This window comes from Panthera uncia, assembly GCF_023721935.1.
Source record: "Panthera uncia isolate 11264 chromosome C1 unlocalized genomic scaffold, Puncia_PCG_1.0 HiC_scaffold_4, whole genome shotgun sequence".
Classification (NCBI taxonomy): Eukaryota; Metazoa; Chordata; class Mammalia; order Carnivora; family Felidae; genus Panthera; species Panthera uncia.
This window is the reverse complement of record NW_026057585.1, coordinates 54,369,777-54,394,890: the sequence shown is the minus strand read 5'-3', so window position 1 is coordinate 54,394,890 and position 25,114 is coordinate 54,369,777. Positions and strand designations below refer to the sequence as shown.

General features: G+C 37.0%; 1 protein-coding gene across 6 annotated transcripts in view; it reads right to left on the bottom strand.

Moving 5' to 3' along the window:
- DOCK7 (dedicator of cytokinesis 7) overlaps window positions 1–25,114 on the bottom strand; it is a 227,697-nt gene that overhangs the window by 172,422 nt on the left and 30,161 nt on the right. For 5 of the 6 annotated variants that reach the window (XM_049618558.1, XM_049618551.1, XM_049618554.1 and 2 more), the window contains exons 3-9: window positions 18,879–19,054; window positions 18,622–18,690; window positions 13,915–14,044; window positions 13,607–13,819; window positions 13,179–13,264; window positions 4,872–4,938; window positions 3,330–3,479 (exon numbers count right to left, since the gene is read on the bottom strand). In XM_049618558.1, coding sequence (XP_049474515.1) covers window positions 3,330–3,479; window positions 4,872–4,938; window positions 13,179–13,264; window positions 13,607–13,819; window positions 13,915–14,044; window positions 18,622–18,690; window positions 18,879–19,054 — 891 coding nt within the window. The other variant, XM_049618557.1, reaches the window with a different exon arrangement.

The window sequence follows — 25,114 nt, the reverse complement described above, 5'->3', positions numbered from 1 at the left end:
AAAAAAAAGGAGCGGTGAATGGTACATGGGCAGTTTCTGGGATTCTAGTAACGTTTTGTTTCTTAACATGGGTGGGTGGTAACATAATGCATTTATTTGGGGATAATTCATTAAATCATGTATTTATGACTTTTGTGTATTTTCTGTAATTATGTCACACCTCAATAAAAAATTAAATTAAATTAAGCTTATTTTGTTATCATTACCTTATTGTAACCCACGTTTTTCTTCATCTATTTGTGGGTTTCTTTCAAAGAGCTTTGTTTTTGTTCTCTAAAATGTCAGTCTTCCATAAACAATAATCCAAACACAATGATATTACCCCTTCACCTATTTACCAGAAAGTATGCTAATAAACAGGACACAAAAATGAGCAAGGAAGACCTAATCCTGGCTGAGCCAGAATTCCCGTATCTCAGACAGTGATAGATTGCACTTAATAGCCCCAATTCTTCACCCTTCCTTTACCCCCCTCACTGCTCCCTGACACTGGAATTCCTCTGAATAAAGACGCCAAGTATATATCCTAACTTCTTGCTTTTGTGTTCTGTCATATGATTTGTCTTGGCCAATACAATGTTAGCCTGTGTGATGCAACCAAGGGCTTGAAAAGTGCCTGTGCAGGGGGGTCTGCTCTTTGGCATTTCTGCAATTACCATGAGAATAAACCAAGCTAGCCTGCTAGAAAAGCAATACACAAAGAAGTACAGCTCCAGCTGAATCAAATGAGCCCCAACCAACCAAAAGACAGTTTCAGGAGCACAGCCACCTCGAGGAGAGTACAACCTACATCAACTGACCACCAGACAACTTGGATGCATGATCTAAACAAACGTTTGTTGTTGCATGCCACTGGGATTTTCTCTTTCTGTTCTTGAATAGCAGTAGCTCACCAATACACAGATCAATGGCATTTTTCCTCTCAAGAAACAAAAACATCCTGCTGCACCAAAGTGATTTAGCAAAACCTCCTAAATACATCTCCTTTAAATTTTTTTTTAAATTTTTTTTTTTAACGTTTATTTATTTTTGAGACAGAGAGACAGAGCATGAACGGGGGAGGGTCACAGAGAGAGGGAGACACAGAATCCGAAACAGGCTCCAGGCTCTGAGCTGTCAGCACAGAGCCTGACGCGGGGCTCGAACCCACCCACCGCGAGATCGTGACCTGAGCCGAAGTCGGACGCTCAACCGACCAAGCCACCCAGGCGCCCCTCTTTTAAATTTTTAATAATATTTTAACTTGTTCATTTTTTTGAAATTACAGGGAAGTCATTTTCTATGTATATACATATTTTTATGTACATATATATTCTACACAACTGAAATCATTCCATAGAGAGTTTTGTGCCAGACTTATTTTTCACTGAATATTATATCACACATGCGTTTCTATATCATTAAAATTTCTTCCAGGTGGCTCAGTCACTTAAGCGGCCGACTTCGGCTCAGGTCATGATCTCACGGTCCGTGAGTTCGAGCCCCGCGTCGGGCTCTGTGCTGACAGCTCAGAGCCTAGAGCCTGTTTCAGATTCTGTGTCTCCCTCTCTCTGACCCTCCCCCGTTTATGCTCTGTCTCTCTCTGTCTCAAAAATAAATAAACATTAAAAAAAAAAAATTTCTTCCAAATAGTGGTTTTATTTGCCATAGTATCCCATCATATGAATGTACATTGATTTATCTCCCTATTTACTCATATTGAACATTTACAATGTTTCTTATCCTTAATCCTATCTAAACTGTTCACTCTCAACCAAATCTTGTCACTAAATAATCTCATTTTCATGCAGTCAATATTCGAACCATCAGCTGTATCTTTTCATCTCGTTTCCTTAAATATGTTCTATTTTTATGAAAATGTACTATTTTCCCATGTAAAGGTAGTGTATATACAGTATTTCTCAACTGTATTAATATTTAGAACTTTATTCTGAGTTTCTGAAGACCACTGCTGCTAAATCTGTGCTTGTAGGATTCATTGTAGCTAAGATCTATTTTAAGCTGAATTCAATGGGAATGTGTCGACAAATTAGGACATTATTCCTGTGGGTAAACAGGATTCATTCCGTGACAATCCACTTTATAACCTTATTGTAAAATTCATTACCTTTTATAATTTTATATAAATAAAGATAAAATGATTAATGAATATATTTTAAGCTTCTTTCAAGTCAAGGTCAAGTTATAGTAAATTATTCCTCAACTTAAGGTAAGCAGCTTCATAATATTCAGATTTTAGAATTCATAATCCTTATTCAGTTTTTGTGTTTATTTTGCTTTGTTTATTTCAAATTTTTAATTTAAATGTCAGTCACTTAATACATAGGATAATATTAGCTTCAGGAGTGGAATTTAGAGATTCATCACTTATATAAAACACCCCGTGCTTATCACAGTAACTGCCCTTCTTAATACCTGTCACCCATTTAACCCATCCCTCAGTCCAACTCCCCTCCAGCAACCCTTAGTATGTTCTCTATAGTTAAGAGTCTGTTTTACAGTTGGCCTCGTTTTTTATTCTTCCCTATGTTTGTAATCCTTATTCTTAACTGGAGGACAGTCAAATCATAATGTTCCGTGACCTCAATGATTTAGATATTAGTATTTATATAATTTAGAAACTGAGTGATAACATCATAATAAAGCTCCTATGATACTTAATTTTATATGCCAACTTGGGTAGGCTATAATGCCCAGTTATTTGATCAAACCTACCTAGATGTTGCTGTAAAGGTATTTTTTAGAGGTGATCAGCCTTTAAATCAGTAGAGTAAGGCAGACTACCCTCTCCACAATGTGAGTGTGCCTCATCCAATCAGGTGAAGGCCTTGAGACCAAAGATGGAAATTTCCCAAAGAAGTAATTTTCAAGACTGCAACACAGAAACCCTGCCTGAGTCTCCAGTCTGCTGCCCAATTCAGACTCAAGACTACAATACCAACTCTTACCTGAATTCCAGCCTGCCAACCTGCCCTACACATTTCAAATTTGCCAGCCCCCACAATCACACAAGCCAATTCCTTAAAATCAATCAATCTCTACCTGTATGTGTGTACATACATGTGTGTGTATTTCCAGCCTACTGATCTGTTTCTCTGGAGAACCCTAATAGAGTTCCCACTCAAAAAAAAAAAAAAAAAAAAAAAAAAAACTTAGGTAGTTTTTTTTAGGTAGACTACAGTCTACATCCAGTATTGTGTTAAGAAGTTTTAAGACAAAAAAAATACATGAAGATAAAATCCTTACCCTTAAAAACCTTGTGATATTAATAGGGAGACAAATATACAGACACTACACAAACAAACTAATTTATTTAACATTACTCTTACCTTTATTACAAGAAAAACATCTTGGGAAGGATAAGTGATAGAAAAAATAGCTGATCTTGCCAAAGTGGTAATGGCAGCAGGTGGTACATGGGGACGTAATAATCCTTTCATCTGCTCAGAATTAAGGTCAAAATAAAAGTTTTCTGAAATCTAAAAAAAAAAATAAAAATTCACATATTAAATTTTAAAATCTGTACATTTTGCAAATATCAAGCATACTCAGTCTTAAAATATTACAGATATTATAACATTACACTAACATACTGTATATCATATATTTCATTGACCAATCTTTATATGTCTAAATAAAAGCAAAAAGAAATATACAAAACTATCTGAGAAATATACAAGAAATATATTCTAAAGAACTCTATCCCAAGCTCTTTTGATTAGAAATGTAACCTGTAATAAAGTACACAAAGAAATTATTGAGATGAATTACCTCAAATTGAGAATTAAAAGAATTATACAAATAATATTTTAGCGAATTTGATTTAGCAAATACAAGTTGCTGGGGCAGAGTTCCACAGCAGAAATCTATAATATGCTGACAGTAGAAGTCACTGAAAGTAGTTAGTTTCTACCACACATTAAGCTTAGAATATTAAGAAATCCTGTATGAGGGGCTCCTGGGTGGCTTGGTCACTTGAGCATCCAATTTTGGCTCAGATCATGATCTCACAGTTCATGGCTTCAAGCCCCACCTGAGGCTTTGCACTGACAGCATGGAGTCTCCTTCAGATTCTCTGAGTCCCTCTCTCTCTGCCCCTACGCTATTTGTGCCCTCTTTCTTTCTCTCTCTCTCTTTCCCTCTCAAAAAATAAACATTATTTTAAAAATGCTGCATGAGATAGCCCTCTGAAAGACTCCTAAGTATAATAAAGATACAATGGTAAAACTAAAGCAGTATTTAAGATAAAAGACTTCAAGCATATATAAATGATCTTTTTAGCTACTGTGAATTTTTAAATCACATCAACAAAACTTTATAATGATTCTAATCCTTTATACGTTATTTGCCTAAAATGCTTTTCTTGTATTAACTTTTCCTTAATTTTAAAGAAAGTTGCTTCTGCTATTTGCTTTTGGAATTCTTTCCATTAAATAAAAACTGGGTATCAACTAAACTATTTTATAGTAAGAAAATATGTTTAACAAGTCTTAATAAATTAAATTTCTACTTTCTTTTGAAAAGACCCATATTTAGGGGCAACTGTATGGATAGTAAGTTAAGCATCTGGCTCTTGGTTTTAGCTCAGGTTATGATCTCAGAGTTCATGAGTTCAAGCCCCAAGTTGGGCTTTCTGCTGTCAGCACAGAGCCTACTTGGGATTCTCTCTCTCTCCCTTTCCCTCTGCCTCTCCTCTGCTCATTCTCTCTCTCTCTCTCTCTCTCTCGATAAATAAACTTTAATAAAAATAAATAAATAAATAATCATGTTTAACAATTCTCAAAAAATTATTACTTATAAAACAACTTGAAAACAAGTTTCTGAAACCTAGGAATGTGACAAAAGACTATGTTCAAATCATATAATCTTACCTTTTTCTTTTCCTTGACATCATATAAAGCCAAACTTGCAAAAATAGGTTCAATTTCAATCTCAAACCTTTAAGAAAAAAAGCAATTAGTTCAACATTTCTACATCCGTGCTATACCATCTATGCTACCCCTCCTTCTGAAACACTTTTGCAAGTATATCTTTCAGTCTAAATCAACCACTACTTCCATTAGGTAATTTCATATATTCAATGTGAAAAACTAAGAAAACACATTAAAAATTTCAGAGAAGAACAGGAGCATACAAAATCCCACCACATGGAGAGAACCAAAATTAACAGTTTCAGTGCCTATCCGTCTAGACTTTTGTCTATGTATAATTGCACTTGGTAAATGGATTTATTTTTTAACATTTATTTACTTTTGAGAGAAAGAGACAGAGTGTGAGTGGGAAAGGAGCAGAGAGAGAGGGAGACACAGAATCCAAAGCAGGCTCCAGGCTCTGAGCTGTCAGCACAGAACCCAACACGTGGCTCAGGGCTTAAACCCACAAGCCGAGAGATCATGACCCGAGCTGAAGTCGGACGCCTGACCGACTGGACCACCCAGGTGCCCCAACTGGATTTTTTTTTAAATGAAGTGTGTCACTGTATATTTAGTAGTCTGCTTTCTCAACTTCATATTTTATGGGTATATTTCCCTGTCATAAATATTAATCTAACCATGCTTTTTAATGCTCAAATACAAATTTTCACTATTTGAATATGTAAAAATGTATTTTATAACTGTATGCTTAAATCAAGATGTCTAATTTCATTTCCAAGAACTTGGCTTACATACGGTAAACACTTAGTAACTATTTGCTGAATAAAATAATATGTGGGGCACCTGGGTACTCAGTCAAATACCCAACTCTTCATTTCAACTCAGGTCATGATCTCACAGTTGTGAGGTCAAACCCCATGTTGGGCTCCACACTGAGCATGGAGCCTGTTTGGGATTCTCTCTCTACCTCTTTCTGTCCCTCCCCCACGACTGCACACTCTAGCTCTCTCTCTCTCTCTCAAAATAAATGAATTAATTAAAAATATTTAAAAAAAGGGAATAATATGTAACATGAGGTTAACTAAAACTCTAGAGCAGTGATTCTCAATAAAGGATGATTTTTCCCCCAATAGGACATTTGGAAATGTCTGGAAGCATTTTAAGTTATCATTACTGCAGGAATATTACTGATATTTAGTGAGTAGAGAGGCCAGGGCTGTGGCTAAACATTCTGCATTGTACAGGAGAGCCTCTGACAACAAAGAATTATCCAGACAAAAATGTCAATAGTGCCAAGGTTATAAAAACCCTGTTCTACATTGTTCATTTTTTTTTTTTGTCATGAGAGTATCAAAGTCTTTACAGGAGATAACACACAGTCGCATTTGGTTGAGCTGAATGAAGGGGGATTCACAAAGATTCCGATAAGATTTAGGAAAACAACTAGAGAGAGTACAATTCTCTGGAGACAACAATAGCAGGGAGTCATTACCAATCCTTGACCTAAAGGAGACCTTAGAAGTGGTAAACCAAAACTGAGAAAGAACAGGTATACAAGGGGCTTTCACAGAAACACTGGCCTTTGGAGGAGAAGGCAACCAATCAACATGACCTAGCAGGGAATGAGTAAAAGGGTATAAGTAAATACGACTGATTTCACTCTCTTCCATCCTCTGACTTCTGCTGATGTCTCTCTTAGCAGAACCCAACCCAGAAGCCAAAAGAATAGAAATTTTGGTGATACTGTCTACACATGGTTCAACCTCTACAAAGCCCACTGTACAAACTCTCTAACACTTGTTACTGTCACTCTTTCTGATTCTGCAACTTCAGTGGGTATCTGTTATCACACTGGACTTTTAATATGCATCTTCATCTATTTATGACCACACAGACACCCTCTTTTGGACCATGTTTCTATTTTTTGTTTGGCATTTTCCTCATCTATTTATACTTCTTTATGCATTCTGTATACAGATGCTTTGTCAAGTGAATGTATTGAAAACATCTTCTCCCTCTGTATGACAGAGAAAGATAGAGAAACAGAGAGACACAGATATCCAACTGTCCTGCCAATTTATTGAAAAGATTACCTTTCCCAACTGTCTATATAGTTGTCTCCCCTTATCTGCAAAAAATATGTTCTAACACCTCCCATGGATGCCTGAAACCTTGTAGACAGTACTGAAACCCATATATACAATATTTTTTCCAATGCATACGCTACCTGTGATAAAGTTTAATTTATACTTTAGGCACAGTAAGAGATTAACAACAATAACTAATGACAAAACAGAACAACTATAACAACATACTTTAATAAAAGATATGCGAATGCAGTCTCTCTCTCTCTCTCTCTCTCTCTCTCTCAAAATACTTTACTGTATTATATTAATCCTCCTTTTCCTTACAATGATATGACCTGATAAAATGTCTACGTATGAAATCAACTGAGGTAAATAACACAGACACTGTGACATAGAGTTAAGCTATTACTGATCTTCTGATAAGTCAGAAGGATCATCATCTGCGCCTGGACAGCAGTTGACCACTGGTAACTGAATACATGGAGAAGAGGGGGGCTACTGTAGTGCCACTGTAATTGTAAATCAAAAATACACACATAGGTCTATTTTTTAGCCCTAGTCCATTGGACTAATTTTCTAATTGTATGTCAGTGCTATATTGTCTTCATTAGATTCTGTCTTAGGTAATTAGCTTACTGTAGCTTTATACTAAGTATTAATACCTATTTTGTTTTGTAAACTGCTTCAAAACTTCCCTGCCTCCTTTCAGCCCTTTGCATTTTCATATAAATTTTAGATTCAGATAAAAATAAGCAAAAATGGATCAAAGATAAGAGAAATGTTAACTGCTTATTCAGAAAATGAGTATCCTATTTTGTAATTTAGCACCATAAAATTCATGCATAATAACTTTCTCTATGATATTCTTGGACAGTATTTAAAGATCCCTATTGTTAGTATGATGAACAAAGGTTAAAAGTCTTGAGGAAACAACGAGTGTGCTTCACATTAAGAAAAGCTACTAATGCATGACAAGAATATTTTAAATGAGATACATCATTTCATTTTTTTCTTTAATGTTTCAAAAGGCTCTTCCATTATACAAAGGGGCTGCCATGGTTGTATTTTTTTTTTCTTTTCTGTTTTTAAATGTATACCTCTCATACATTCAGTATGAAAACTTAAAAAACGCATACTATGCTACTCCCAGGCAACCAAACATACACGTGTTTGAGTTTGTCAAGAAATACTATTTGAGCACCAGATACTCAATGCAAGTGCACCAAGCTGCAAAAAAGGTTGCTTTTTTCCCCACTGTTAAGTGCTCATTTATTTGAAATGTTGAGAATTCAAAAAACACTTTTTAAAAAGGCAATTTCTTAAAATACTTATTTCTTTTGAGAGAGCAGGAGAGGGGTAAAGACAGCAGGAGAGAGAGAATCCCAAGCAGGCTCTGCGCTGTCAGTGGAGAGCCCGACATAGGACTTGATCTCACAAGTTGCAAGATCAGGACCTGAACCAAAATCAAGAGTCAGGTGCTTAACCGACTGAGCCACACCGGCGCTCCAAAAAAGCAATTTTTAATCACTCCAAGGCCTACCGAAACACACTACTGACAAAATTAGGGTGAGACCCTAAGCCAAAAAGACTGGTGTCTTTATAAAAAGAAAAAGAAACACCAGAGAACTTTCTCTCTTCATGCAGGAACAAAGAAAAGGTCATATTGGGGAACAAGAAAAAGATGGCCATCTACAAGCCAGGAAGAGAAGTCTCATCAGAAACCAATCCTACCAACATCTTGAACTTCAACTTCCACTCTCCAGCACTGTGAGAAAATAAATTTCTGTTGTTTAAGCTACCCAGTCTATGGTATTTTATTATGGTAGTTGGAACAAACTAATACAGGTATGAAGTTTCTCTCTGGGGTGATGAATATGTTCAAGAATTAGTCACAGCAATAGTTGTACAACTCTGAATTTACTAAAAACCACTGATGTTAGACTTCCACGGAAGATGGTGGAGTAGGAAGACCCTAAGCTCACCTCTTCCCATAGATAACACCCACATAAGTGTAAATAACCCAACCCAAAGACTGGCAGAACAGACTCTCCACAGCTAAATGTAGAGAAGAGGCCACATCAAAGGAAGGAGGAAGAGCAGGTGAGGAGCTAAATGAACCCACATGACCATCCACAGGAGGGAAGGAAACAGTAAATGCAGAAACAAAATGAGACTCTCACTAAGCACCCCGGCACAGGGAACCCAGAGGGGGCAGACTAATAACATGTGACTTTGAAAATCAGAGAGGCCAGGGGTGCCTGGGTGGCTCAGTCAGTTAAGCATCCGACTTTAGCTCAGGTTATCTCATGGTTCGTGAGTTCGAACCCTGTGTCAGGCTCTATGCTGACAGCTCAGAGCCTGGAGCCTGCTTCAGATTCTGTGTCTCTTTCTCTCTCTGCCCCTCCCCTGCTCATTCTCTCTCTCTCTCTCTCTCTCAAAATAAGATTTTTAAAAAAAATTTTTTTTAAATCAGAGAGGCCAAATTTTGTGAGTTCTTACAGTGAGGCTAAACACCTCGAATTTTAAAAATCAGCCAGGAGGGCAAAATGAAACTGAGTTCCCACTCTTAATGAGACAGCACAACAAACAGTCCCTCAGATTTTACAGCACAGAAGTATCACCTTGAAAAATTCCTGGTGTATTCAGGAGGAAGATTTGTTTACTAATCTCAGAACATTGCTGGAGGGGCAGGGATCATTGAGAGACTTCTCCAGGAGCAAAGGAGCTGGTGGGTGCCTTTTCCCTCCCTGATGCCCCAACCTAAGTATCTGCAGGAACCAGCATACTGCCAACACCTGCACCTAAACTGCTAAGAGCACACCATGCCTCTGCATTCTCCTGCAGACCTGCCCCCTGCAATATCCCTTGGCAGAACCCATCCAAAGCGGTGCCACAAGCCTGACAGTGTGCAAGCAGCCCTGATAGGAGCCAACACTACTATAAAGCGACTCCTACCCTGAGAAGAGAGAAAAATAACCAAACATACCAGTCCCCCTGTGGCCCCAGCAGGGGGCTGGGGGCAGACAGCTGGTCTGACTGCAGGCCTTGTCCACCAACAAAAGCTTCTCAGGAGACAACATGGAAGGTGTCCGGCAGTTTGGTGCTGCTACATTTCTGGCAAATACCTGGTCTGACTCAACTTAAGCCCAAGGTGACCTTAGATTCACCCACTAACAACAAAGGGACAAAATCCTGTCCACAAGAGGCAAAGAGAACCATCACAGATGACAAACTAAAGGCAAAAGCAGCTTAGCCCTGACAGACACCTGAATGACACATAGGAGACCTCCTCAATCACCCAGGATCTGGTGAACAGGGGACACTACACTGCAGGGCATTACAAGACCTCTTCTTAAGGCCACTACTTGAAAGAGCAGGAGACATAGCCAACTTTCCTAACACACAGAAACAGACACAGAGAGTTAGACAAAATGAGGAGACAGAGGAATTTGTCACAAATGAAAGATATAGGACAAAAGAGAGCTAAACGAAACTGAAATAAGTCATATGCCTGACAGAGAATTTAAAGGAATGGTCATAAAGATACTCACAGAACTTGAGAAAAAGTGGAGGACCTCAGTGAGACCCATAACAAAGAGATAGAAAACATACAAAAGAACCAATCAGAGATGAAGAACTCAGTAACTAAAATTAAAAAGACACTAGATGGAATAAATAGGAGACTAGAGGAAACAGAGGAAAGGATTAGTGACCTGGATTAGAGGATCAGAGGACTGAGAAATGGAAAGCAATCAAGCTGAAGAGGAGAGAGGGAAACAAAATAATAAAAAATGAAGACAGACTTAAGGAACTCAGCAGCACCATCTAGCATAATAACATTTGTATTACAGGAATCCCAGAAGAAGAGAAAGGAACAGGGGCAGAAAATTTATTTGAAAAAATAATAGCTGAAAACTTCCCAAATCTGGGGAAGGAAACAGAAATCCAGATTGAGGAAGCACAGAGAGCCCCCAACAAAATCAACCCAAGAAGGTCCACACCAAGACGCATTGTAATTAAAATGGCAAAAAGCAGCGATAAAGCAGAGAATTTTAAAAGCAGCAAAAGAAAAGTTACATACATACTAGGAAAACTCCATAAGGCTACCAGCTGATTGTTCAGCAGAAACTTTGCAAGCCAAAGGGAATGGCAAGATATATTCAAAGTGCTGAAAGAAAAAAACCTGCAGCCAAGAACACTTTATCCAGCTATCATTAGAACAGAATGAGAGTAAAGAGGTTCCCAGACAAATAACAGTTAAAGGAATTCATGACCACTAAACCAGCCTTACAAGAAATTTTAAAGGGGATTCTTTGAGAGGAAAGACCATAAGCAGGAATAAGAAAAGCAGGAAGCACAAAAGCAGCAAAATTAAATATATCTGAAAAACTCAGTCAAGGATCCACAAAATAAAAAGATGTAAAGTAGGATACCTTTTATAAACATAGGTGGGGGGGTGGTAAAGAATGGGTTCAAACTCAAGCAACTTAATATAGACTGCTTAGTCATAAGATGTTATACACAAACTTAATTGTAACCACAAATCAAAACCCAGTAACAGATATGCAAAAAATAAAGAGCTAGGGATCCAAGTATATCACTAAAGAAAGCTAGCAAATCATGAAAGAAGTGAGCAAGAGAAGAAAGGAAGAGAGAGAATATAATGCTAAGTGAAATAATTCAATCAGTGAAAGAGAAAATCCATATGATTTCACTCATATGTGGAATTTAAAAAAAAACAAAAACAAACAAAAAACCAGAAACCAAACTGTTAACTACAGAGGACAAACAGATAGTTACCAGAGGGGAGATGGGTAGGGAAGGAGGATGGGTGAAATAGGAGAAGGGGTTAACTGTACACTTATCATGATGAGCAATAAATAATATACAAAACTGCTGAATCACTATATTGTACACCAGAAGATAATATAATACTGTATGTTAACTATATTGGAATTAAAATTTTTAAAATAAATAAAAACAAATAAACCACTGACTTTAAAAGGGTGAATTTTATATTTAAATTATATCATAAGAAAGCTGTCAAAAAAAGCAAATAAAAAAACAAAAAAAGAATATGATCTTCAAAAGACTCAATGCACTAAAGCTCTAACAACTTTCTAGATAAATCTAACTAAAATACATAATGCCTTAGCTTTCAAAGGAAGAAAACTGCCTAAGTTATCCAGACATGGAAGTGGTCTGTCCCTATGAGTTGCTCCTTTTAGAAAGTTCTATGTATTAAAACTTCCTTTTTCTAGGGGCGCCTGGGTGGCGCAGTCGGTTGGGCGTCCAACTTCAGCCAGGTCACGATCTCGCGGTCCGTGAGTTCGAGCCCTGCGTCAGGCTCTGGGCTGATGGCTCAGAGCCTGGAGCCTGTTTCCGATTCTGTGTCTCCCTCTCTCTCTGCCCCTCCCCCGTCCATGCTCTGTCTCTCTCTGTCCCAAAAATAAATAAATGTTGAAAAAAAAAAAAAAAAAAAACTTCCTTTTTCTTAAGTCAGAACTGGTAATTAACCATAATATTAACATGATACAATGAAAACAGCATCGAGGTGTTTTGTTTTTTTTTTTCAGTTACTGGGTGCAAAACAGTGAGCATGCCAGTCAGTTCACTTCTGCTAATGCTTTTGAATCTTGATTTCCTCATTTGTAAAATGAAGAAAATAATATATACCTTATAGAATTACACTGAAGACAAGATGAGTTAAAATAGAGAAATTAAAACAAAATAAAGCACTTTGTGAAGAATATAAATTCAGGACATTATCACTTCGATGACGTCAGATCAAAAGTCATTTAACTTTTTTACATAAAGAAAAATATAGAAACTCAGAATCTTCAAAACACCCACAAAGCCTACCATGTAGGCTTGTATAATCAAGTCTTTAAGGGAAAAGATACTTTGCCTTTATATTCCCCAAGCCAAGTACAGTGTCTGGTAAACACAAGAAATTCAGCAAATTTTTGTTCAAGTTTTAAGACTAATTATATAGCTGTGACAAAAAGTCATCTTCACCTGTGAGGCAAAAATGTTCTTAAAGCTTACCTTCATACAATAGTTTTAATGCTTAGTAGCATTTAAAATTACGTATAGAAGAACAATACTTCTCAAAAGGACACAAATACAAGCATAAAATCTACTAGGATTGTTATACTAATACTCAAAATGTTATTTGAAAAATAAAAGCTATACAGTAAACAAAATAAATACTCACTTGAGTGATAAACATTTTACAAGAAGTCTTTGACCAAAATGCTCTTTGGGCACATCAGGAACACTAAGTCGTTCTATTGGCTCTTCCTACAAATTGACAAGCAATACTAAAATGAACATTCTTATCATATGTCAACCCTTTATAATTTTCTAAAAACTTATTTTATTAATCTAATACTTTTAGTCTTCACAACTGAGCAGAGAAAATAAGGACCAATTTACCCTCAAAGAGAACTCATTAGATCCTAAATGTGCTCAATTCATAGAAATTATATTAAGTTATATATTAAGCATAATATATTTCATTTACTAGAAGTTATACCTATGTTTCAGTTGTTTTATTCCCTATATTATTAGAATACTTTATGTGATATTCCCAAAATATCTATCTTAATAATCATCTGCTTCTTTATATATAAACATCTATACCTCATCTGGTGATGGGTGCAGAGCAAAGAGTTCCTTGTGACGGTTTGATTTCCTTTGGTCATCATTCTGACGGTCTATTTCTTCATTGGGCGTTCGATCAAGTAAATTAGGAAGCAGAGCATCAGGAAGCGAATTTTTCAAGTCAAAAATACTGCAGGCCCAGCTACCCCTTGGAGTATCATCTATTGACATTGAACGTCTTTTAAGATCATCCTGTCGTGTAAAACATTAAATATATTAATTAAGAAATTAAAAAATAAACTACTTTAAAATAATTTCTTGTAATAATTTAAAAATAAAAGTATTACTTGCTCATCCTGGTAGTTGTTGCCATCTGGAGCTTCATCAGATTCAAAGACCTGTTTTGGCAAACCTTTTTGCCTTTCTTTCTGTTTATCTAATGTATTAGGATTAAATCCTGTTCCCAGTTTATGATATCTATTCAAAATAAAATAGTTAAATACATATCAGTTTTTGGAAATTTTTCATTTTCATCATGATGTAATAAGCCCACTGTTCTCTGTATTACTTCTTTACATTAATAAGGATACATCCCAGCAGTTTTGATTGTGTCAAACATTTAACCAGAGTGATCGATTAGGAAGACTTCCATTCACAGTTCCTTTATTTCAACTAGAGAACAGATAATGAGATTCCAGAAGTAAACTATATTCTCCTTCTTTCCATGGGAACCATGTATATATAACTTAAGTTGTACTTTCAATTCAGAGTTGTACTTTCAATTCAGAGAACTTTTTTCTTTTCAGTAAAAAGAAAGAATGAGAAACCAGGTTAAAGAATAAAATGAGAGAGTAGAAAATATGTATTACATTCATAACAATGTAAATTTTTTAAAGGCAGAAAAATATAAAGCACTGAATCTTAAAATTTCAAATAGCCAAAAAAGTTCCTATATCTCATTATGTATAAATGATCTTAAACAAGCTAAAACTGCAGACTTTAAAAAAATTTTTTTTAATGTTTATTTTTATTTTTGAGAGAGTGAGAGACAGAGCGCAAGTGGGGGAAGGTCAGAAAGAGAGAGGGAGACACAGAGTTTGACACAGGCTCTAGGCTCTGAGCTGACACGAGGCTCAAACTCAGGAACAGGGAGATCATGACCTGAGCCGAAGTTGGATGCTCAACCGACTGAGCCACCCAGGTGCCCCTAAGGCTGCAGACTTTTAAAATAAAAAACAGCAAGATCTCCACCACTGCATACATATATTACGTAACATATATTGTTACGTAATATATGTATTAGACTTAGAATAACTCTGAAATTAATGTAACTTTCTTGCCTAAAAACCCAATATCCAAGAGCATTCAACAGACACCAAGATCCAAGAGCAATTACTGTTCCACACTTCATATAGCCCAACTGGGGAAAATTTTAATTGGAGCAAAAACAATTATGATTACCAGAGGATGATATGGTTCTTGCCACCAGTGAATTTATGAAATAGTAAGGAATCACACTTGATATGGGTCATTCATATTGTGTCTTGTTGCTAAAGATATTAAAATAGCAGCTACACGATCATATCACTGCATAATCACAAAATAAAAGACAGCATTTTCCTCTGGAAGAACTAAAATAACGATATTCAATGTAATAACATAAAAGGTATTACTCAAAAGCAGATGTTTTACTCTTTCATGAAATTTTTAAAGTGTCTTAATTTGTGAAGTTGCATGTCTAAGCTGCTCTAACAAAAGAAATGTGTTGCATTCTGCCTCCTTTATGTCCTAAAAAATTAATTGACAGTATAAAATTCAAAAGAGCTGAGAATGACATGATTCATGATCAATAGTCTTTTTTCTTAAAGCTTCTTTTTTTTTAAGTTTATTTATTTATTTTGAGAGAGAGAGAGAGAGAGAGAGACAGAGAGTCAGGGGCAGAGAGAGAGAGAGAGAGAGAGAGAGAGAGAGAGAGAGAATCCCAAGCAAGCTCTATGCTGTCAACGCAGAGCGCAACACAGGGCTGGAACTCATGAACTATGAGATCATGACCTGAGCCGAAACTAAGAGTCAGATGCTTAACCAGCTGAGCCACCCAGGTGCCCCAATCAATACTCTTATAAATTAACACTCTGACCTCCGGCTGGTTGCTATGATAAGGCTCTATAGGATTACCCATCCAACCCCATACACACACCACCATTGTTCTGACCTCATATCTCAGCATTCTCTCCCTCATTTATTCTATTCCAGTCACATCGACCTCTTTGCTATTCTTTGAACACCCCTAGCAGGCTTCCAGTATGGAGCCTTTGCATATGCTGTTCTCCCCTCTGCCTAATACATTCCTGAAATCCAAAGGGCTCACTTCCTTACTCCCTTCAGGTCTTGGCTCAAATTCACCTTATTGTAAGGTCTCTTCTGATTAGTTCTACAAAGTAGGAAATTCAGCCCCTCTTCTTGGCTCTCCCCATCCCCCTCACCCTACATTTTTTTTCTCCATAAGAGTTACCTCCACCATACCTTTTGGCTTACTATTCCACCCTTTGGTCATGATGTCCACTTTGCCAATAAGACCATCTGCTGAGTTTTTTATATGTTTTCGCTGAATAAAATATTAATTTCCAAAGATAACTAGTTGATTTTTACACGATTACCATATCCTTTCATGTCTCCTTGAGGATATATATATGTTTTAATGTTTATTTATATTTGAGAGAGAGAAAGAGAGACAGTGCACGAGCAGGGGAGGGGCAGAGAGATGGACACAGAATCCAAAGCAGGCACCAGGCTCTGAGCTGTCAGCACAGCCTGGCGCAGGGCTCACACTTACGAGCCATGAGATCATGACCTGAGCTGAAGGTGGACACTCAACTGACTGAGCCACCCAGGCGCCGCTCTATTGCCAACTTTCAATTGTTAGTTCTGTTATTTGTAGTTTGATAATTCTTTTGAAGCATGCTGATCTTCATCAAATAGTTGGCAATTTTGGGTTCTGTGTTCATTTTTAAATTTATAACCCCATATCTGTCTGGAAATACTGTATCTGCCTCGCTCACCCCATATCCGGTGGTTGTGGAGAAGAAGCAAATCATGCTGCCAGGCAGAATCTGCCAGTATCCACTTTTCCAGGAATGAAGGGTTCCTTCTTCTTCCATGGCATGCCCACCCTGGCCACTATATTAACAGCTCAAGACCCATAATGCTCTAAAATGAGCTCTAAAAATGATGCTCTAAAAATGAGGCAGATACCTCTGCAGCAGCCACTCCTGTATAAACAGGGTACAGGGGATTTCAAAGTAACCGAATGTCAAACAGTTACCCGAGGTCTCCCTTCCATTGCCTCAATTCACTGTTTCTGAGCTTAAAGTGCTACCAAGGCTTCTTCATGTATCTTCTCCTTAGATTATTCTGCATTATGGTTTCCTCTTATGTTCCAATCACACCTATCTTCTATCTTTCAGGGATACTTTAAAACTTGTAGTCCAATAAAAGTACCCCCTTTGCCATTTACTATACCGCCAATAATAAATAATATCTGATGTAACAGAAAAAATGTAAGCATTAGAATCTGATGCTCCTAGCTTCTAATCTTGGCTATCCTATTTTCTGGTTGTGGGACCTCAAAGACATTACTTAACTGCTCTGAGCCTGAACAATCTTATCTGTTGGAAACTTAACTGAGATAAAGTGCCCAATAAAATGCCCTACACATAGTAAGTACCCAAAAATGTTAACTACCTTACCTCTTTGTCTAAACCAAGGTCAGCACCCCATGATGGGAGTTAAGTAGCAGACTCCATGATTCTGAGATTAATGTTTATATTATATTAAGATTTCTGATTAGAAGTTTTCAACATACATGCATAGAAGTAAAGATTTTTGAGTTATCTGACAGAGAAACAGTTTTATTCACTAATAAATCTAGTTATTGAAATCCTTATCAAAATTGTAAGTTCATAAAAACAGCTCTTCTTTATAATGGGTAACAGACTGGCTTTTATTAGGTCACACTAAAACTAAAAAGCATGTCAGCAGTATCCCCAAGTGATGCTTAACATAATATTAAACCCAGTGAAATAAGACAGCAGCCATAAGGACAAAACAATAAGCAAAGGATACATCACTGTTGCTAGTACAAGTTAGCACAGATAACTTCATTTTTGAAAACTATGTCATAACAGAATTCTCCACTACTTCAGTCATTATATTTCCTTTAGAAAAATAAAATAAGGCTAAGAATTTTCAGTATGAAGACTTTTAATTATGCAAATTAAAATTAGCAAAGGAAACTTTTATTTCTTAATCTGATTTGATATCTCAAACACCATCCATTAGAAAAATAAATTTTGTGGGAGAACAAAACATTATTTTTTAAAATATTTACCTGATTAGACGTACAGGTCAAGGATCTATAAATATTTAGTTAGTTAATAAAGGGTAGAGGCCTTTCAAACAGCTTGATCTAGAAAACAGGCTATTCAATTTAACTTAACTATTTAAGTTTCAATAAACTGGATTCTTTTTGAGAAATACAAATTATTCATCAATACCTACCCATGAATTCCCAAAAGAATTAGACTATAAGTTATTATAATTATATATTATTAGTTAATGACCTATGATAATACAGAAATACTACTGACAAACATATTGTTTTACAAGGAAAGTAAGTGAAGTAAGCAGCAGTAATTGCAGAACTCCTAACCAGAACATATCTATAAACAAAAGGTTCTTCTTGCTTCTTCAACTGTTTTTTCAAATGAATTTTCAGGTCTCATAATTTTTTTTTTTTTAAGTTTTATTTATGTTTGAGAGAGAGCAAGTGGGAGAGGGACAGAGGAGGGTCTGAAGAGGGCTCTGAATTGACAGCAGCAAGCCCAATGTGGGGCTTGAACTCATGAACCAGGAGATTATGACCTGAGCTGAAGTCAGAAGCTCAACCAACTAAGCCACCCAGGTGCTCCAGGTCTCATAATTATTATTAATCTACCTTAATACATTTATACATCCTACTCAGTATTTTTTAATGTTATAATAAATATATGACTTACTTTCTGATCACAATTGCCCAGTCTTCTGTATAACTTCTTATACAATCTCTAACATGTGGATCCATTTCACTATTTCAAAAAAGAAAATACATTAGTAATTTCGTAAGGAAAGCATTGATGTCTGTGAATTTGGTTGCTGCAGTTCATGGTCATATAATAGGAAACACCACCACCACAAGAAATAGGACCCAAGTAAAATCAAGCAAGGTAATCTTTCCAGTTACACTAAAATCAAATATAGGTAAATGTCTCCTTACCTTTCTTCAGGTACAGCTGAAACAAGGGTTCTACAGTCCCTAGGACTATAAACAACTTCAATGTCATCTGGAGGGAATTCAATCAAATCCCTTAAAGGCCCAGAATCCACAGCTAAAGGATGAGTAATGAGGTATTCTTCCAAATCCACCGGATCCACTGCTTCAGTAAGGGGCACCTATTTTTATAAAGAGGGGTGGGTGTGAGAGGTGAGTAGAAAAGAAGAGGTGGATGTGAAAATTTTACACTTTAAGCAAAAGAAATTTATTATTTTAAAAAATACACATTTTTGTAGTCATTTCTAAACGTTACTTCTAAAATGTCAGCAGAGGGGCACCTGGGTGGCTCAGTCTATTAAGCACCAGACTCTTGTTTTCAGCTCAGGTCATGAACTCACAGTTTCTGAGATCGAGCCCCATAATGGACTCTGCTGACAGCTCGGAGCCCGTTTGGGCTCGCTCTCTCTCTGCCCCTCTCCCACTCACACACGTGCATGCATACACACACACTGTGTCTCTCTCAAAATAAATAAATAAACATTTTAAAAAATATAATAATGGGTACTTGGGTAGCTCAGTCAGTTGAGCATCTGACTTCAGCTCAGGTCACTATCTCACGGTTGGGAAGTTTGACCCCGGCATGGGGCTTGCCACTGTCTGTGCAGAGCCTGCTTCAGATCCTCTGTCCCCCTCTCACTCTGCCCCTCCCTCACTCATGCTCTGTCTCTCAAAAATAAACATAAAAAAAAAAGGATAAAATAAAATGTCAGCAGAAGTTCAGCCAGATGCACTAAAGAAACCACAAAGTGTTGGCCGCCTTCTACTTGTTTATTCTTTGGGTCATACTATAATCTTCTGGCTTAGATTTTGCCCATTCCCCTCACATAAAATTGGTAAAGATAATTAACAGTTTTAGAATACAGTGACAAAATGCTCTTCAGAAGGATTCTTTTTTTGTTTTTTATATCTTTGAAATTGTCATTGCTAAGTTCCTAAGCAGCGCTTTTACCTTATTGGTTGTTATTGTTAATTATTCTAGTAAAACTACATAAACCAGTCTGTGGTAGGCTGAAAATGGTCCTCCAAAGATCTCCACATCCCAACCCATGGACCTTAGATGACAAAAAATAAAAAATAAATACAAATAAAAGGGTATTTGAAGATATGATTAAGGATGTTAAAATGGGGATATTATTCTGGATTATATGAGTGGGTCCTAAGTGCAATCATATATGTCTTCATATGAAGACAGAGGCTATTTGGACCACACAGAGGAGAAAGCCATATGAAGACACAGCAAAGAGAAATTTGAAGATTCTGGCCTTAGACAGAAGTGATACGGCCTCAAGCAGCCACCAAAATCTGAATGAGGCAAGGAACTGATTCTGAAGGAAGCCTCTGAAGGGAGTGTATATAACTTCACCAAAACCTTGATTTCTGCCCACTGATATCAGGATCTGGACTCCAGTACTGTGAGAGAATAAATTTCTGTTGCTTTAAGCCACACAGTTTGTGGTAATTTGTTCCAGCAGCCACAGGAAACTAATAGTAAAAGTATCTATTAGCAATAATAGAATATTCTCGGAATTCCTTAGCCACAATGAAATTATACTTTTTAATAAGATACTCTACTTCCTATCTGACACAAGAAAAAATTTTCAAGCAAAACCATGAAGAATTATATAACAAATGTGCAGTTGTAGAACAATGAAAATATGAACATGTAATTTCACAGGATGTTCAACTGGATAAAAACACTGAGACTTGCAGGTATATGTTACTAAATAGAGGTGCATTAATCTATGCTGCTTTGGACTGAACAACTAGCAACAGGTAAAGCAACATTTTAAAGACAGTTAAGTAAAACAATAAATAACTAGCATATCATAAACACTCAAAGACAGTAGCTATTATTATCATTACATGTGTTTTCATTCAAACTCTCCTAAACCCTGTACGCTAGAGATAATCAGTATTCAATTCTACAAATAAAGGCATTTGTGCTCAAAGAAGTCAAACTCCTGAAAATAAAGGAGCCACAAATGACAGAGCAAAATTTTAAAATGCGTCTTCAAGGGGTGCCTAGCTGGCTCAGTTGGTAGAGCAGGCAACTCTCAATCTCAGGGTTGTGAGTTCAAGCCCCACGTTGGGCATGGAGTCTACTTAAAAAAAGCAGGGGCGGGGGGTCTTCAAGTTCTTAAATTCATGGGTTTTCTCTCATAAGCATCCTATCTTACCTATTCTCTCAAGTACATAATATACTATCATGGTGTTCTTAATACAGGGAAAGAAGCAATTCAATAGGGAAATGGAATATTTTTCAACCAAATTGCTGAAAAAACTGGATATCTATATTGGGGGGAATGAATCTCCATCCTTACATCACAATATATTCAAACTGAGATGGATCATAGACATAAATATAAATATTAAAACCATAAAACTGCTAGAAGGAAACATAGGAGAACATCTTCATGATTTGGGAGTAAGCAAAAGTTTCTTAGACATGACACAGAAATAATCATAAAAGAAAAATCTGATATATCTAAAGACAGTTAAGAAAATGAACAGACAAGCCCCACTGAGAGAAAATATTCACAAAACATATTTAACAAGAGATTGGTGTCTAGAATATATGAAGAAGTCCTACATCTCGGGGCGCCTGGGTGGCTCAGTTGGTTGAGCTTCCGACTTCGGCTCAGGTCATGATCTCACAGTTTGTGAGTTCGGCCCCATGTCGGGCTCTGTGCTAACAGATCGGAGCCTGGAGACTGCTTCGGATTCTGTATCTCCCTCTCTCTCTGACCCTCCCCTGTTCATGCTCTGTCTCTCTCTCTCTCTCAAAAATAAATAAACATTAAAAAAAAATTTTTTTAGTATTAAAAAAAAAGAAGTCCTACATCTCAATAATAACAGAACAAACCACCTCTCAAATGGGGGAGAAAAGCTGATAAGACATTCACAAAGGAAGATAGAGGAATGGCCAGTTAGCACATTAAAAAGTGTTAAACACTCAAAGTCACAAAAGACACACTTCCACTTCCTGGCAGATGGAGTAGACATATTTTTCCCTATTCTTCCCACTAATTAAAACTACAAACCCTGGACAGTCTATATAAAATAAACATCAGAAGACTCCAAGGGCAGCTGGCTGGCTCAGTCAGTTACACGTCTGACTCCTGGTTTCGGCTCAGGTCATAATCTCACAGTTTCATGAGTTTGAGCCCAGTGTTGGTCTCTATGCTGGCAGTGCGGAGCCTGCTTGGGATTCTCTCTTTCCCTCTCTCTCTGCCCCTCCCCTGTTCATGCACAGTCCCTATCTCAGAATAAATAAACTGAAAAAAAAAAAAAAAAAAAAAAGACTGTATGGGGCCCCTGAGTGGCTCAGTTGGTTAAAAGCTTCTGACTTCAGCTCAGGTCATGATCTCATGGTTCGTGGGTTCGAGCCCCACGTTAGACTCTGTGCTGACAGCTCAGAGCCAGGAGCCTGCTTTAGCTTCTGTGTCTCCCTCTCACTTTTTTCCCCTCCCCTGCTCACACCCTGTCTGTCTGTCTCTTTTTCTCTTTCTAAAATAAACATTTTTTTCAAGACTCTAAAAGGTAGAGAAAAAGGCAAATCAGCAGGGATCTTGGAATGCAAGGAATGGCACAACAGTGGGTTACCTAAAATTTCTTTTTGCCTTATGTACTCCAGACTTGTAGCTAGAAAAGCTCACAAACCAGAAACACCAAAAAAGATGATGCAAGCTGGGGTTAGCAGAAGCCCCAACAAAATCCTGTTCTTCCCAGCCAAAGGACCAAGAAAGGGGCAACAAAGCAAAATAGAAAAGTTTTAGACAATAATCACTCTACTGCAGCCAAACACAATGTGAAAAACCGTGGACCCACCCTATCTACACAAGCAAGGCCAAGTGGAAAGCTAGACTTCACCCTCACAAAGCTGTAACAAGGCATCCAACACTCCTCACCAAGCATGGTATCACAGAAATCAGAGGAGGGAACTAAGATTCTCATACCTCCTGGGAGGTATGAGCCTTCCACCCCCACAGTGTCAGTGGAGACCACATAGGGACTACTCATATGCAGTAATAACAAGGCACTTCTTCCTCTTACAAGGCACTTCTTCCTCTTATTGCTTATCTAAGGAGGTCTACATATAATACAATAAAGGTAAAGGGATGGAAAGGTACATAAAATTTCTAGACTTCACCTAAATTGGTAAAATGTCAATACCAGTTTTGTGATTAATTATGTGCATATAATACCTTAAGCAACCATTAAAAAGGCTATACAAAGACACGCAATCAATAACACTATAGATAAATCAAAATGGAATTATAAAAAATGTTCAGGTAACCCACAGGAAGATTAAAAAAAAACAGAAAAACAAAAAACAGAGAGAACAAACAAAAGTTAAAATGGCAGACTAAAGCCCTAGCAGAATAATAACATTAAATGTAAATGATCTACATACACCAATCAAAAGAGAATGACAGAATGAATTTTAAAATATGACCCACCTGTATGGTGTACAAAATATTCACTTCAAATAAGACAATATAAGGAAGTTAAAATAGGGGAATGGAAAAAAATATACCATACAGACATTAATCAAAAGAAAGCAGAAGTCACTGTATTAGCATCAGTTAAGTAGACTTGAATGCAAAGCAAAGTAGTATATAAAAAGGGCCATTACCAGGGTGCCTGGGTAGCCCAGTCAGTTAAGCGTCTCTTGATCTCAGCTCAGGTCATGATCTCACAGTTTGCAGAATGGAGCACAGAGCCTGCTTGGGATTCTTTCTCTCCCTCTCTCTCTCTCTGACCCTCCCTTGCTTGTGCACGCTCTCTTTCTCTCTTTCTCAAAATAAGTAAATAAACTTTAAAAGGGGGGGGAGGACATTACCTGATGATAATAGCTATGATCCAACATGAAGACACAGCAATCTTAAAGGTGTATGTACTAAATAACTATAAATTATGTGAAACAAAAACTAACAGAACTGAAAGGAAAAATAAGACATATCTACAATTATAACTGGAAACTTCAAGACATCTCTCTCTCGACAACTGATAGACAACCAAAGAGAAAACCAACAAGGATATGGTAAAACTCAACAGCAACATCAACTAACAGGATTTAACTGACATTTATAGAACAGTCTACCCGATAACAACAGAATAAACACTCTTTTCAAAACCCCAAAAAGCATAGAGGTGCCTGCATGGCTCAGTCAGTTAAGTGTCTGACTCTTGATTTCAGCTCAGGTCCTGATCTCAAGGTCATGAGATTGAGCCCCAGGAGAGATTCTCCTATCCCTCTCCCTCAGCCCCTCCCCTACTTGCTGTCTCTCTCACAGAATAAATAAGCATGAAAAAAAAAAAAAGCCCAAAAAAGCATATACCAAGACAGACCATATCCTGAGGCATAAAACCAACCTCGACAAATTTAAAAGACCTGAAATCAGAGTGTATTCTCTGACCATAACATAATCAAATTAGAAATTAGCAACAGAAAGATAACAGGAAAATCTCCAAACACTTAGAAACTAAATAATGCACTTCCAAATAACCTATGAGTCACAGAAGTCTGAAAAGTGAAATTTAAAAAACATACCGAACTAAATGAAAATACATAATAAAATTTGTGGAATCAGGGAAATGCAACCAAAAACACAAGATACTAGTTCATATCCATCATTGGAAAACAAGTGCAGGAGAGGATATAAAGAAATTGGAAACCTTTTGAATGTTCCCAAAATATCATACCAAAAAAGAGAACTACCATATGATCTACTAATTCCATGTCTATGTACTCCACCCAAAAGTTGCAAATCAAGACTCAGATTACTTGTATGCTCGTATTCATAGCAGCAATACTACCAACAGCCAAAAGGTGCAAGCAACCCAATGTTCATCAACAGATGAATGGATAAACAAAATGTGATATACACATAAAATGGTATATTCTTCAGTCTTAACATGGATGAAACTTTGAAGCACTGCTGAGTGAAATACACCAGAGACAAAAAGACAAATATCATATGATGGTACTTTATGTGGTACATAGAGGAGATAAATTTATAGAGACAGAAATAGAATAAATATAACTGGGGACTGGAAAGAGAGGGAAACAGGGAGTTATTATTTCATGAGTATGAGGTGTCAGCTTGGGATAATGAAAAATTTCTGGCAATGGATAGTAGTAATAGTGGTGATAATTGCACAACATTGTGAATGTA